This window comes from Arvicanthis niloticus, chromosome 15 (assembly GCF_011762505.2).
Source record: "Arvicanthis niloticus isolate mArvNil1 chromosome 15, mArvNil1.pat.X, whole genome shotgun sequence".
Lineage (NCBI taxonomy): Eukaryota > Metazoa > Chordata > Mammalia > Rodentia > Muridae > Arvicanthis > Arvicanthis niloticus.
Window position 1 is genome coordinate 53,311,030 of NC_047672.1, and position 15,716 is coordinate 53,326,745.

Below are 15,716 nucleotides of genomic sequence, written 5' to 3' on the forward strand. Positions count from 1 at the left end.
TTCATCTTCAAAAATATGGTGGAGGAATATCAAGGAGTAGAGTCAATGTGGAAATTTGACCCCAAACAAGCAGGAAATACAGGGAAAAAAAAAAAAAAAAAAAAGAAACCCAGAGATTCCCCAGTTACTGTTCTTAAGAAACACTATGAAGAGGCAGAAGGCTATGCCTAGAAGAACAATCCAAATTTGATGATTCAGCAGTGAAGTATTGACGACCAACCTGCTAAAGAGAGACAAGAAGGATCCCGAGGACCCCAGATCACCACGCCTGGCTCCTTCCGGTTCTTTTCAGGATTCCAACCTCAGAACACATATACAATCTCCAATACATACTAAAGAGTTAGCAATACAAATGACAGCAAAACACGGCCATACAATAAGGAAGTGACATTGAAAACAAGTATGACAAGGACAAAACCACTGCAAACATAGATGTCCTGAGGACAACAGTGATGACAAGGACCAGCAAATGCCATGGCTGCCATAGCCTGAAAACCATGAGGACAAAGTCAAAAGATCTGGGGAAGTAGTTGTAAAGAAATAAAACAATTAGCTGTTTCCAGTAAGTATACTGAGTGAGCCCGCTGAAAAGGAGTTTCTGCTCACCTTAACTTTGTAATTTAAGTATGACCACACTACAGTTTCTAGACGTGTCCTAGAAATCATCAGTTTGCATCAAATGTGCCAGGTGTTATGAGTACCCTGAACTACCCTCAAAGGTGCACATCTATCCCAACATTTTACAGTAAGAAACTCTTCTGGCTTGTTTACCTTTCTCTTTGCCTTCTAAAGGCACTGAAAGACCATTACAGAGCTCCTTTAAAAGTGTTAACCACTGTTACTACCTACAAGTTCTAAAGTTATCAATGCAGTGTCTGTATCTTCAGCTAATAGTGTTAATTGCTGCTACTGCCTAAATGTTTTAAAGTCACCAACTGCTTGTGTGTATCTGCAGTTAAAATGGTGTTAAGCATTGTTACTGCCTGCAAGTTCTGAAATTACCAATGGATACATATACATTCGCAGGGTATCAAATGTCTAGGTGACACAAACAAACTCGCCAGGTTGTGCTGTAGATGGTTCACTAAACAAGATGGCTTTTAGAGAGTTCACAGTTCAAACTATACTGAAGCTGGACAAGTATTCATGACACTCATGTGACCGCTGTGGCTGTTTTTATAAGTATATGTTTGCTATGCCACCTACCACCATTCTGAGTTTTGTATACAAAGGCCGGATACAAAGTATTTGTTTTTGTTTGTTTGTATTATGTGGGCTAATTTTTAACCAATCTATAGACCTGTTCACTGGCAGCAAAGTGAAGTGGCCTGAAGTGACCAAAGTCCTGAAACTTCTGGTATTTTTAAAACCAATGCAAGTAAATCATAACAGTGTTTTAGAACTTAAAATACAAAGCATGCCTTTTCTTTAGACACACCTCAATTCCAGTGATTTAGGAGGAAAGAAGAGCACAAACTTGTAAACAAGGCAAATCTGATCTTCCCTTGGGAGTTAAGCTAATCAAATCTACACACAAAGAGAATAAGCTGATACCTCTTGGGCCCAGAAAGCTGAGTTAATTGGCTAAATCTATTAACAGATACAGCAATAATGTCAAGCAAAAGTGGCTGACATTAAAATACAGGACGGAAAGAAAACATCAGCATGGGTCCAGAACTGCCTAGGGAGAAGAGGGCACCAAGCCTACGGACCCTTCACTACTGCACATGCAGTGGGGCCCACTCTGCTTCTCTTCTCTGAATTTCTTGTTCATTAAGCAACTGTGTAGACACTAATCCTGTCTCCCAGGAAGCTTATCAGAGGTCCACAAACCCTCCTTTACTAGTTTAAAGTCAAAGAAATCCTGAAAAACAAAGATGCTTTAAATACAGCAGTAAATTCTGACATAACTGAACATGAGGTCTTTATTCACTACATTGAATGTGAACAGTCAATTTTTTTTTAACCAGCAAGCATATTAATGTATTTGATTACAGATAACATATGTGGCCCCAGATCCTGAAGGGCTGTTTTGTAACATTCATTGTATACTCATTAGTCTTTAGAAAATCTAAAATAATACTTTGTTTTGAGATACCTCTGAGAAAGGGTCCCCTGGAAGTGAAGGCAAACACTCTGATTCTAGAAAAGGATACATATCTCACAAGTTCCCCAGCACAAAGAGACAATTAGCAATTCAGTTTATCTTTCATTATTATATAAGCTCAATTAGCAGGAGTCTGAGACCAGCAATCCGACATCTTTGAGTATCTTTGTAAAGTCCAGTCTAGAATACAAGATCATTACTGGGCCTTGTAACCAGATCTTAGGGATGACATATGCCCATCTCATATCTCTTCCCTAAGCCTACTACCAGTTTCCAAGCCACAGAGGGAGCATGCTAACACATCTTCACAAGACAAAACGAATATTAGTGGGGAGCCCTCCCCCCATCCTACTTCACTGTTATCCTACAAAACTTTTTAAAAAATAAAACAACTAAATGCACTTATTACTAAACTAAATTATTGGGAGATCATGGAATACTTAAATATTATCTATATACTCTAAATACTTATTCTAATGATAAGGTAAACAGTGAAACAGTTTAATTTGAAGCCACACATATTTAGAATACCATTTCATTTCTAAAACTCAGCAAGAAATCATAAAACTATATAGCTGGCATCAATGTGTATACAAAATGAAGACTCCAAGATTAGCATATAAAATAAGAGGACAAAAGCAAGAAATATCTTATTGACTGCTGGTATTTGGTTCATTGAATGAGTCTGACTCAAGGCTTTAAAGAAATAAAAACTGGTTACAAAATTATTGAGTATATTTGACTGCATTTTAAAGTAAACACTTTTTTTTTCTTGAGACAGGGTTTCTCTGTGTAGCCCCGACTGTCTTGGAACTAGCTCTGTAGACCAGACTGGCCTCGAACTCACAGAGATTCTTTTACCCCCACTTCCTTAGTGCTAGTATTAAAGGCCTGCGCCACCACCAACACCTGGCTCAAGTAATACTTTCCTATGACTACCAGAGAAATGTGTGACTTGGAGACAATCTAGAAAATCTAAAGTTCAAAGAAAACCATTAAAAGCCTCCTTCATTTTATCAACCAGAGATAAACATTGTTTACATCTAATTACACCTTGAGCAGTTCCATGTTATTCATTCTTCATAAACCTTTTTTTAATAGCTGCCTTCTAACCCACCCAGCTTATAGCTACGTTAGAATTCTTTTCTACTCTTAAACAGCTGTATGGTTTCAACGTCTTATTGGTATTATATCCATGTAATACATTTACGCATTTGTATGGAAATGAAAATAGTCTGTTGGATCCGTTTTACCCATTTTTTTTATTTAAACTGCTTTTTTCTAATAAGTTAAATAAGCTTTTTGTTAATATTAATGCCATCGGCCACATATTAACTTCAACTATGTTCCATTTGCCTTTTTATTTTTAAATTCAAGAGTTACAAAATTTTACTACAATTGATTGTATCTTAAAATATATTTGATTATCAATCTATTGGCATAAAACATGTCCTGAAAATTAATAGAAAATATGAAAGAAAGATAAAAAACAAGACTGCCTATGAAGAGTGTACAGTAGATTAAGCCATTTAATTAAACAGGTTAAGACATCTCATGAGACTATTCTATAAGAAAAAACACACTTTCTGTTTTGCCACTAATTTCAAGCATAAAATATGTTGTTTTTCTACTGAGACAACAGAGGTTTAAAAAAAACTATTCAAAAATTTACACAAAACATATAGTGTCAATATAACAGTTTAACATTAATATGCCAGCAATTTCTTTCATTTCATTATTGAAAATATATCTTTAAAATGCAAATGTGAGGCAAAATCAACTCACAATACACACAAATAAAAAATTATTAAGGTATTTAAATATTGTTTATGATATATTATGTCAAATGTATAGAAAATAATGATTTTGAAATTACCTTTCCCTCAAGAAATAAAAAAAAAAAAAAAAAAAAAAAAAAAGACCCATTTTGGTGGATAAAAAGTCAAGGAAAAAAGCCACATTACACATTGTTTTATACTGCAAAAGTTCAATCATTTTTGAAAATATTAATTTCCAGAATCTGAGGTAGGCTTGAAGTGGAAACACAGCTCTTTATCATTAAGTCATTTTACTTCTCTAAGCCATACCATCTTCTTAAATGGAGCTTTATCTTCTTCACCATTAAAATGAAGACTCAAGGGAAAATGGCAGACTGGAGAAATGACGGGATCTTATTTCTCTTCTCTTTTACAAAATGACACAGAACCAGAAGACAGAAAATGTTCAAGAAAATCCATAGTGACTAACAACAAAAGCAAACTCACTCAGCCAAGAGAATTCAGCAAGCTGGAAGGCAGAATGCAGGTCGGTGGCGGAGAGGCAAGCAAAGGAGTCATGTCTCAGAGACAGCAGAGAGGAATGCAGCTGAGGGAAAGGTCAGCATACTGTAACCATCTGAGCTCAAACACCACACTTGTAACTGAATATGTAGGGAAAAGCCAACCAAAATGAGGTTCACCAAAACTCTGAAATCCAAAATAATTCCCGGTCAACCATGACTGCACACATGGAGAGTCCTACAGCAGCGTCTTAATACTTTACTCAAAAATATGGACAGATTACCAAAACTCACAATACACTGGACAGACAAAATAACACAAATGTCCCCAAAGAAGAGATGAATTAAATGATAATTTAATGTTCTTTTTAAAAGAGATTTTTATTTTGCATGTATGTCTGGGTACCACATGTGTGTGCAGCACCCATGTAGACCAGAAGAATTATAGATGATTGTAAGCCACCATGCGGATGCTAGGAACCAAGGATCTTCTGCAAGAGCAAGTGGTCAAGTGGTCTTACCCACTAGGCCATCTCTCCAGCCCCATATACTGTTTATTATCCTAAGGTTTCCTACACTGGTTTTTAACAGTTTGTACAAGGATTTTGTAAAGCTAAATGTCTGTCTTCGTTTGGGTTTTACTGCTGTGAAGAGACCATGACCGTGGCAATACTTGTAAAGGAAAACATTTAATCGGGGCTGGCTTACAGTTTCAGAGTTTTAGTCCATTATTATCATCCTGGCAGGACTCATGGCAGTACTTGGCAGACAGAATGCTGGAGGAGCTGAGAGTTCTATGTCTTGATCCAAAGACAGCAGGAGATTGTGTGCTACATTCAGCATAACTTGAGCATAGAAGACCTCAAAGCCACCTCCAAAGTAGCACATTCCCTCCAACAGGACCACACTTACTCCAACAAGGCCACACCTAATAATGTCACTCCCTACAGCCAAGTGCTCAAACACATGACTCTATGGGGAACAGTCTTATTTAACCACTACAATGTATTAAGTGAAACCATTTTTTATCCTTTTTTAAAAATTATTTGTGAATTTCACACTGTGTACCATAATCCCACTGTCCCTCCCTCAGCTTGCAGCTAAATAAAAAATAAAAATACAAAAAGAGGAAAATCTCACCCACCATGGAAGCTGCAGTGAGTAGCAGCACGTTACACTGTATCCCCATCTGTCCACACATCTTTACTTATGAATGTTCATTGCAAAAAGCATTGGTCTGGTTCGAGGCCTCTGGCTTCTGCTACACTATCAATACTGGATCCTCACCAGGACTCCTCAGATATCTTGTTGCCCTGTGTCATGGAGATCCTGCAGCTTTGGATCTGTAGTTCTGGCCCCTTCACAGCCTCCAACAGTTCACAGACGGGGTAGATGTTGAGTTGGCTAACTCAGAGTCTTGAAACTAGGCCTGGGTAGTAGCTGAGTTGGTCTTTGCAAAAGCTTTCCTTCACCCACGTTCCCTAACCCATGCCATCTCTGCTTTGCTCCGGCCAGGGATGGGGTTACCACTCCTGTCTGTCTGCAGTGGCTAGCAAGGGGCAAGACTGGCTCTCCTGCATCCATGCCATGAGGCCCAGCTCTCCTGCTCTCAGGTCATCTGCTGTTCACTCACAACTACACCACCAGGGTCAACTCTACTATGTTGTCCAGGCAAAGTGCGGGAGCTGCTATCCCTGCTATAGCCAGTGGTAACATGGGCCACCGACATTTATACAGACCCCTGCTGCAGGGCCACAGACCCAGATAAGGCCTCAGGGGGCAGCACAGGCTACTCATACTAGGCTAGTCTTCATCATCCCCAAGTCTCCAGTTCCAGCTCTCTTCATAGTCCACACTTCTCTTTCTCCCTAATCTCTCCATCACATACTTGCTCACTGTAGTGGTGCCTGCACTCACCACTGTCAGCGATGACTGACTTCATCTTTTGTAATGTAGGATGCTTAAATGTCTGTCTAACCCGAAGCTTCCAAAGGAAACAAATCTTAAACACAGCACAAAACAAACAAACAAACAACAACAACAAAAAAAAACCCTATAATTCAACATATAGTCTCATGGTTGAACGTCCACCACAATCAAACAGAATAAAATAAAATAATACACTAACAATGAGATGCCTATTATAAATACTGTTATTTTACAGACTGTAAGACTAGAAAATTTAACTGATGTGACATTTAGTAAATGCTGAGGTCTGAATTTAAATCTAGTTTTTCTGATTCCAATACCGACTACATTTTTAAAGAAAGTGTTTGGCAATTCAAAAGATTAAACCTCCCCAGCTCCTGGCAACCAAATCTAATAAACCGAGACCTTTAAGACAGTTCTAAGCTTCAGTATTATTCTAAAGTTCTCTCTTAAAACTTCAATAACTCTACAGTCGAGAATTACAGAATTCGATGAAAACTTTTTGACCCTAGCATAATCTTTATGTTGTTTTAAAGGTAAACGTCACTTCAGCCACTATCGGTACAAAAAAATCTACTTTATCAGAGCAGTTTCTTTAAAATTCCCAGAAGCACTCTGCTTCCCCAGTTCCTTTCAAATCCTGATATTTGTAAAGTGGAAGGGAATCCTGCAAGACTCTCTCAGCACCATGCAATACTCCTTTTTTCCCCCTTCATTCTTAAGAGGAAAAAAAAAAAAAAAAAAAAAACTATTAGGGTCGTAGAGATGGCCCTCTGAGAAAGGTGCTTGCTGCCAAGTGCACAACCTGAGTTTTGATCCCCAGGACCCATGTGGTGGAAGGAGAGAACAGACGCCCTTGGGTTAGCCTCTGACCTCAAGAATCCCCTACCCTCATACACACAAATAAATAAACATGTAATTAAAATAAATAATAAGAAAGAAATGGGAAAAGTAGTCAAACAAACTAAATCCAAATGCATGCGTCTGCTTAAGTTACCCAACAGAATAGTGCAATGTTAAAAGGTTACCAGGACTTTAGAGCCTGAAGAAAACAACTTTCACCTGGCTTAACTCCCGCCAGCGTTTTCCTCGTACCAAAATGTAATACTTAAATCTTTCCTATGTTATATAATTTATCTGTCAAGTGGAAAACTTACTAAGGCCCTACAATTAACAATTAACAAATGATCGAAACAAGCGTCTAAGTCTGGCAGCTAAGTAATGACATAATGTTAATTAGACGGCTGTCACCTACAAAGGCCACGCAAAGGACAAAAGCTGGCGAACTTCTGAAGCACTTAACAGTTAGTGGTGCAGAAACTTCGGAGACACCCCAACCTCATCTCTCCAACAGCTGCCACCCTCAGGACTCTGTTGATCAGAACGCCAGGGAAACTGTGCTCAACAGAGAGCCTGTGGGGGAAGCTGAGGGATTTACAACGGAGCTTTAAGTGATGCTTGACCAGCTGTAGGCTGTCTAATTCAGATGCCCTGTTGGGTCGTGCACGGCCACGGGGAGCAGCTTTGAAAGTGGTCTCTGAGCCGAAAACCACAGAGGAACCAAAGGTCCGGGACAAGGGGGCGGGGAGGGGGCATCACTTGCCTCCCATTCCTTCAAGAAACGCTGGGCCTCGCCAGGACCAACAGTCTTATGTCTCCTAAATTCGTCCTTCACGTACTGGTCACCCAGGGCTTTGAGGTCCGGGGGCAGAGCTCGGTGTAGCTGTAAGATTCGTCTATATAGAGACCGGACTCTGGAAACATGCTTCCCCGGCATTGCGCCGCGCGTGCTCGACCAACCGCGCCTGCGCTGAAAGTCGGCGCGGCTCCGCCCCAGTGGGAACCACAAAGCGTGCGGAAAAGAGCATGCGACCTTCATCCGGTTTGGTCCGTCATAGAATTCTGTTCTTCCGGAATCCCTTCCGGAATCCCGGTTTGTTTGGTTTTTTGTTTGTTTGTTTGTTTGTTTTTGTTTTTGTTTTAATGTTGACAGAAACCCTCCGCTCCCTCTGTTGAGGAGTCGTCGCAATTTTTCGAGTTTCCTAGAGAGACGCTGTATAAGACCAAAGTCTTGTGTGAGCAAGTTGTTTGTTACTTTCAGAGCTAATTTGTCGCGGTTTTTCATTCGCCAGGGTTTTTTTTATTAAAGATTTGGGAAAGACTTCATTAAACTCAGTCTCCTTCAAAAAGCTTTGCTTGGTTAATCCAAGTGTTGGAGCTTCTGAAACAGCGTGGGGTTCACCGCTCCCTCCCAACAGCCCGCGTTCTTTGCACAGTGCTGTACTTGGAGTTTATGCACTGCAAGCATAGCTTCTTCCAGGTAACGAACACAAGTGAGCTCTAGCTGGCGGACTTTGTTAGTCCAAGTCAGTGTAAGAATCTTGAGAGGAATTTTAAGTGTATTTTCCCCGCAAGGCCACAATTCTGAGGATTTTTATTAAACAATGTGAGATGAAAACGAGAAATCTAGGTGTTCACAAGTCCAAACTTGTGTGGGAACGATTTTTAAAGTAACTATTTTCAAGAGCTGATAGCTCCTTGTCCTTACTTTTTCATTCCCATTACATTTTTAATCCTTCTCTAAATCCTAATGGCTCCACCACCAAAGTCATGCAGGAATCAAGCATGGTTTCCACCACACCCTGTATCATAATTATCTCTTTCTACTGGATAGCTACTGTATCCGTGTTCTTGCCTCTGGCCATGTTAAACTTCAGTTATGATGTACCTAGCTGCAATTAGATAATGTCGTTCCTCTGCTTGACAAATCCTCCGTGGCATTCTGTTATTGAACAATTAAAAGTCTCTGTACCTCTAGAATTTAAATTTTCTATTTACTCACTCCCTAGTTAGTCAGTTCCAGTCACGTTGGCCGTTTGGTCCTTCACCTTTGAAAAGGCCAGGCACACTTCCAACCGGAGGCCTTGTTTAGAGCCCTTGACCCACAGAGGGCAGGGAGGAGGAGGCATCACTTGGCTTCCATTCCTGCAAGAAATACAGGGCCTTGACAAGACCAATGACTAATGAGTCTGCTCATTGTTGTAGGACCCTGTAAGTCAGACCTTTCCTAAGAGTGTTTGAAACTAACATAACCAAGCCAAAAACTCCCATGTTACTCCTGCATTATTTTGTCTCCATAATACTTAGCACACCATATTTTGCTTAGTTATTTAGTCTTGCTTCTCACTAGAATACTCAGGGGAAGGAGTTTTTCAGGAGAAGGGAGTGTTTCCCACTGGTGTATCTGTGCTCTAGACAAATAATAATCACATTACTGTTGCATTGGTGCAGAAAGTTTATTAAGGGTGTTGAGCACCTCCAGATTTACATGTTGGTAAAACACAAAAGAGTGTGCTGTGCTGTTGTCTCACAGACACAAGACTTTTTGCCTGGGTAACAACTATGAAATAAAAAAGACAATAGCCTAAGATATTTTGCTCATTTCCAGGTGTCACTATGTGCCACACAAATAAGAAGCACTCCAGGTTTTATTCCCTTGAATAGAGTTTTTCCTTTTACTTAACTTTAAGGAGACTATTTGCCTAAAATAATATTTTAATGGATTTAATTTGGTATTGTGACAAACCATATCAATGGCAAGGATTGAAGAGCAGCGTGGTTATTTTATTTCAGGACATTCTTGTTACCAAATTTCATCTGTTAATATCCCTGAAAATTGAAAATTATTTTATTCTAGTCTGGGTTTTTTTTTCCTGGTTTCTTTTCAGGTTAAATTAGCAAGTATAATAAATTTTTCTTTCAGAGCCAAAGCTCTTTAGTAAAATGTGGAAAAACATTTTGCCAATGAACTAATAAAAGAATTGGTTCAGCCTAAAAGGAACAGAAAAGATCCACAAAGCACTAGCAGGTCGATGGTCAGAAATGGAGATGATGGGCAGAAAGATGCTGAGATCGGTGGCATGGTTAGACCTTGAGAAGGAGTCAAGCCGTGATCCAGAGCATATGGCAGCTGATTTCCCCCAAAATGAACAGTGTACTATTTGGAGGATGAAACTTTCTGTTTCTCTGACTCTTCAACTCAGCTTTCCTCTTGTGGTCAAAGAATTCGTCAACTGAAAATAAGATTTAAGTTGAATTCATGACTATTGATGCAGATTAGTCACACTTTGTTTTGACCACAAGAGTAGTATTAGAATTGGAAGGTCATAGAAACAGGGAGGGCTTGTATGGATCCTCTCCAACACAAACAGAGGTGGAAGGAGCAGGTAGAAATGGTGTTTGACAAGCAGAGGGAGGTTTTAGCTGAAAAGAGATTTAAAATGATGAACAAGGAAAACAGCCCCAAACAAACAAGACTCAGAAAGGAAACACTTGCATATGGTATGCTGAATTGATACTTTATGTTATACTCCAGTCTCCATAATGAAATGTAGAAAATAGGTCTTGCAATCAATATCAACACATTTTCAAGGCTGCAAAGATGGCCCAGCAGTGAAGAGCACTTGCTGCTCTTACAGAGAATCTGGATTTGGTTCCCAGCACCCACATAGCAGCTCACAGCCATCCACTGCTGCTGCTCCAGGGATCCAACCCTCCCCTCTGGCCTCCATGAGCACCAGTCATACACATGGTGCGCAGACATGCATGCAGGCAAACATCCATACACACAAAACAAAAGTCGGGCCCAGTAATTTTTTTTCCTGTACTCGGGGCCTGATATTAAGCAAGCACTCATCCACTGAGCTACATTTCTTTCCTCCTTTTAAAAATGTTATATTCTGCTTGGCCTGTTGGCAGTGGTCAGCAGGCCCAGGGCTGGCCAACTCAGCTACCATCCAGGCCCAGAGTTGGTCCACCCCAACATCTACTCCATCTATGATCTGATGGAGTGTGTGAAGTATGTTCTACAGAACTAGAGCTACAAGATTTCCATAAGTCCGAGCAGCAGCAAGGGCAATCTCAGTATGACAGTATTTATGGTGTGACAGAAGCCAAGAGACCTTGAACCAGACCGATGACTCGTTGCAATGAACATTTGCATGTAAAGCTGTTTGGGGAAAAGAAATACCCTACAGCTTCCAGTGCCACTCTGATGAACGAATATATGCTGGAGAGGTGTGAACGATAGAGAAGAATGGAGCAGTGAAAGAGGCAGAACTAGACACTTAACAGCTGTGACAGGTGTTGAGAGAGAAGGCTGTAGCCAATGAAGGAACAGGTGGTTACCTGGTAGGGTTGGCAGGGCGGCATGCAGCAGTCTGAAACTTGTGCAGAGTTGCCCCTCACCACCGACAAGCTACCTGCCCACACAGCCACTTTGGTTCTGAACAACAACAGGATGTTCTAGATGAGGAACATCGTTGACTAGACTGAACCTCCTTGAGAGACCTCCATGGTCCATACTTCTCCTAGAGGCCATACTAGTCCTTGGCTGTGCACAGAGGGCCATGCTGATGTCCAAGGATCATACTGCCATTGGGAGACCAAGCAGAGGTCCTTGGCAGGTGCTAATGGTGGAGAACAGGTGGATGTTTGTGATCCATACTGTTGCCAGAAACCACGTAGAAGCCCAGGATCTGTGTTCTGCTGACAGTAAAGGTCAAGGAAGCTACTTTTGTAGTAGAATCGATGATTATTGACTCACAGTTGAGAAAGAGGGACATAGAAGACTTCAGTAACAACCCCTGCCTCCACTCCAACCACCACCTGGCTACAAAGGAAAAGGCCTTAAAAGGAAGCCATCGAAGAGAACTCTTAAAAATTGGAAATAGACCTACCGGAAGACCCAGCTGTACCACTCTTGGGTATATACCCAAAAGATGCCCCACCATGCCACAAGGATATGTTCATAGCAGCCTTATTTGTAATAGCCAGAAGCTGGAAACAACCCAAATGTCCCTCAAAGAATGGATACAGAAAAGGTGGTTCATTTACACAATGGAATACTATTCAGCTATTAAGAACAAGGACATCATGAGTTTTGCAGACAAATGAATGGAGCTAGAAAATATCATCCTGAGTGAGGTAACTCAGACCCCAGAGGACATGCATGGTATGTACTCACTAGTAAATGGCTATTAGACCAAAAAGGACAGAATACCTAGGATACAACCCACAGAATTTTAAAAGTTTAATGAGCAGAAAGGCCAAGTGAGGATGCATCAATCTCACTTAGAAGGGAGAAGAAAGTAATCACAAGAGGCAGACAGAGGGGGTGACTTGGGTAGGAGAGGGGAGGGGAGGGGAAATGGGGAGCAGGATCAAGTATGGGGGAAGACAGGAGAGAAGCCCAGAGGGCCAGCAGAATGAATGGAAATATGCAGCCTCAGAAGGTGAGAGGTAGAGAGAGCCTCTAGAAAGTATCAGAGACCAAGGAGGTGAAAGACACTCAGAAATCAATGGGCATGACCGTAAATGAAATGCCCAACCATGAGGAGAGGGAACTCAAAGAGTCAACCTCCAGTAGAAAGACAGGACCTCAAGAGGAGTAACGGTGTTACCAACCTGTGAGGAGCCGCATTTGCCATTAAAAGATGGCGCAGGCTTCTGCTTCCTGGTTCTTCACGGAAGCTTTACTTGAGAATGCGCCTGCGCATGGCGCGAAAACCGAGTATGACAATTGGATGAAAGATTTGAGCCAATGAGGGATCTGCACGTCTCACAAAGCTCTATTTAAGCAGCGGGCTTTCTGAGCTCTGCGTCCTTCGTCCTTCCCTCCACCTCACCATCTTGAAGAGCTATTCAATAAATGCTGTCAGAAGAATCCTGAGTGTGGCGTGCTCCTTATCGGCGAGGCTGTGCGCTACACCAACCCACAGTAAAAATTTCTGACCCAGAAGTATTTCTGCCGAAAAGAACTTCAGGGACAAAAATGGAGAAGAAACTAAGGGAAAGGCTCTCAGTGACTGTTCCAACTAGTTATCTATCTCATAGGGAGACACCAAGGCCTGACACTATTACTGGTACTATGGTTTGCTTACAGACAGGAGCTTGGCATGGCTGTCCTCTGAGAGGCCCAACCAGCCGCTGACTGAGACAGACCCAGATACCACCCAACTGAAGTCAGGGACCCCTATGGTTGAATTGGAGGAAGGATGGAAGAAGCTGAGGAGGAGGGTGGCCCCACAGAAAGACTAGCAGTCTCAGCTAACCCAGACCCCAGGGAGCTCCCAGACACTGAGCCACCAAGCAGGCAGTGTACATGAGCTGGTCCAAGGCCTCTGACACATACATAACAGAAGACTGCCTGGTCTGCCCTCAGTGGGAGATGTGCCTAATCCTCTAGAGACTTGAGGCCCTAGGGAGGGGAAGGCCTGGGGGTGGGGCAGCATCTTCTAGGAGACAGGGGGAGGAGGAATGGGATGAAGAATGGTGAGAATGGGGACCAAAATGGGGAGCGATGGCTGGGTTGTAAATAAATATTAATGATGATGATGATGATGATGACGACAACGATGATGATGATGATAAAGAACTCCTAAAAACAATGATAAAGATGCCGAAGTGTAGCTCTCCACTGTTGGAGGCTTCTGGCAGGGCTGTGTGGGTGGGGAAGAACTCAGTTTTCTTTAGGGGTTTGGCCATGCTCCAGTGAATATATGAACAACACAAAATGGACTTCTTTTTTTTCTTGGTTTTATATTCTCTCTCTCTCTCTCTCTCTCTCTCTCTCTCTCTCTCTCTCTCTCTCTCTCTCTCTTATTTATTTTTTACTTTTTTCTTCCTTTTTTGCCGGGGTGGACATATGTCACAAGTGTGGGGAGCAGGCATGGGAGGACCGGGACGTTAGTATGCTTGGATTACATAATGTGAAATTCCCAAATAATAAAGATATTATATTGAGGAAAGTGTTATATCCTGAAATGGTGTCTCACTAAGTTGCCCCGGACAGTTCTCCAACCCCCTACATATTCCAGTCTGACCTTGAACACCTGCCTCTGCCTGACAAGTGGCTGGAATTATAAATGTGTAACTGCTGGCAGCTACACATTTCACTAGAAAGTTCTCATGGACTTAAAGGCCAGAGAGGTGAATGAGGCTGGTGTACTCACAGTGACTCCTCATCGTCACCCCAGTCAGCACCAGAAACTTCAACCCCTGCCTTGAACGTCAAGTTTAGCATCATACTGGGGTGGCAGATGTAAAGGGAAGTATCTTTAGATACCTTTACTTGGCATCTGAATATTTCTAGTCATTGAAATGCAAGGATCGGGAAGTAAATGTAATTTCAAATTAAACATGAAGTTCAAAGGGTGAAAGAAGCAAATAATTTCATGGAAAATCTGTTCTCCAAAGCTACGCTTAGACAGTAGTTATTTTAGTATAGTCCCGAATCTCTAAAACATGTTACAGGAATAACAGCAAAGAGAAGTAAGTGCAGTTCTATCTGGAAGGGAAGACTCTAAGTGCATAAATGATGTTTTGAAATACAATTGTTTGTGGATGGGGATGAGGGAGTCAGCCAAAAATCTAGGTAAAATTTTATTCTTGCTAATTTAATAACTATCATCAGACTGTCTTGACCCACCAGTACACTAGTACTGACACAGAGACTTACTACTATTTATGAAAAGTTGGGTCTTAGTTTAGGCTATTTCCCAGCTAGCTCATGTAACTTAATTAACACGTTTATTCTAATCTTTGTTTGTCACGTAGCCTGTTACCACCAACTCCGTCCCAGCATATCCGACTTCCTCCCTGTCTGGCTGTTGAATGCCCTGCTTCTCAATTCTTCCCACAGTTCCTATCTGTGCTCGGAAATCCTGCCTTTCCTCTCCTGCTTTGCTATAAGCCATTCAGCTCTTTGTTAAACCAATCCTAAGGCGATGCAGAGGATGTTTATGAAACACTGAGACAGGGGACGCTTCAAAAAAAATCACAATACCAAAGTCCAGACAGTACTCAGCGCTCTGCTGGTACAGAAGTCAGCATTTGAATAACACGAAGACAACCGTACACAGTGCACAAAAAAGATTATCCCATCAAATAACAAATTATTAGATCTAAGGATAAAATGATCGTTGTCATATGTTACAGGACCTTTTCTGCCCATTGTATTTGCAGTAGAGTTCTGCCATTGGATAGAGAAGAGGTAGGCAGAGCTAGGAGTTGGGAGGAGGAAGGAACGAGGAGGAGGAAGAGGAGAGAGAGAGGAGAGAAGATGGCGGCAGATGTCCGAGTGTTTCCATCAGTCTAAGGTAGTTATAAATATCAATGTTAAGTAATTGGGTTAACAATTCTAATTGTGTGGGCAACTTGTGTATTGAATATTTGCTGATATATAAATCTATTGGATAATTTTTAAGCATTAAGAGTCTTCATTCTAATGGGTACCATGAGGATGGTGGATATTGTCTGGGGTTGAACCAAGAACTATGAGGGTGACAGAGTTGGCTCAAGGGCCATGCTTAGAGGCATGGAGTCCACGGAGCTGACCAGGGG

At 41.4% G+C, this 15,716-nt stretch overlaps 1 protein-coding gene across 2 annotated transcripts in view; it reads right to left on the reverse strand.

Moving 5' to 3' along the window:
• The window catches only part of Sdhaf3 (succinate dehydrogenase complex assembly factor 3), a 44,086-nt gene extending 35,951 nt beyond the window's left edge, over positions 1-8,135 (reverse strand). The window contains exons 1-2 of one of the 2 annotated variants that reach the window (XM_076913710.1): positions 7,918-8,135; positions 6,954-7,031 (exon numbers count right to left, since the gene is read on the reverse strand). In XM_076913710.1, coding sequence (XP_076769825.1) covers positions 6,954-7,031; positions 7,918-8,091 — 252 coding nt within the window. In that variant the 5' untranslated portion in view covers positions 8,092-8,135. The remainder of the gene's footprint in view (positions 1-6,953; positions 7,032-7,917) is intronic. The other variant, XM_034518744.2, reaches the window with a different exon arrangement.
• Between the last annotated feature and the right edge of the window lie 7,581 nt (positions 8,136-15,716).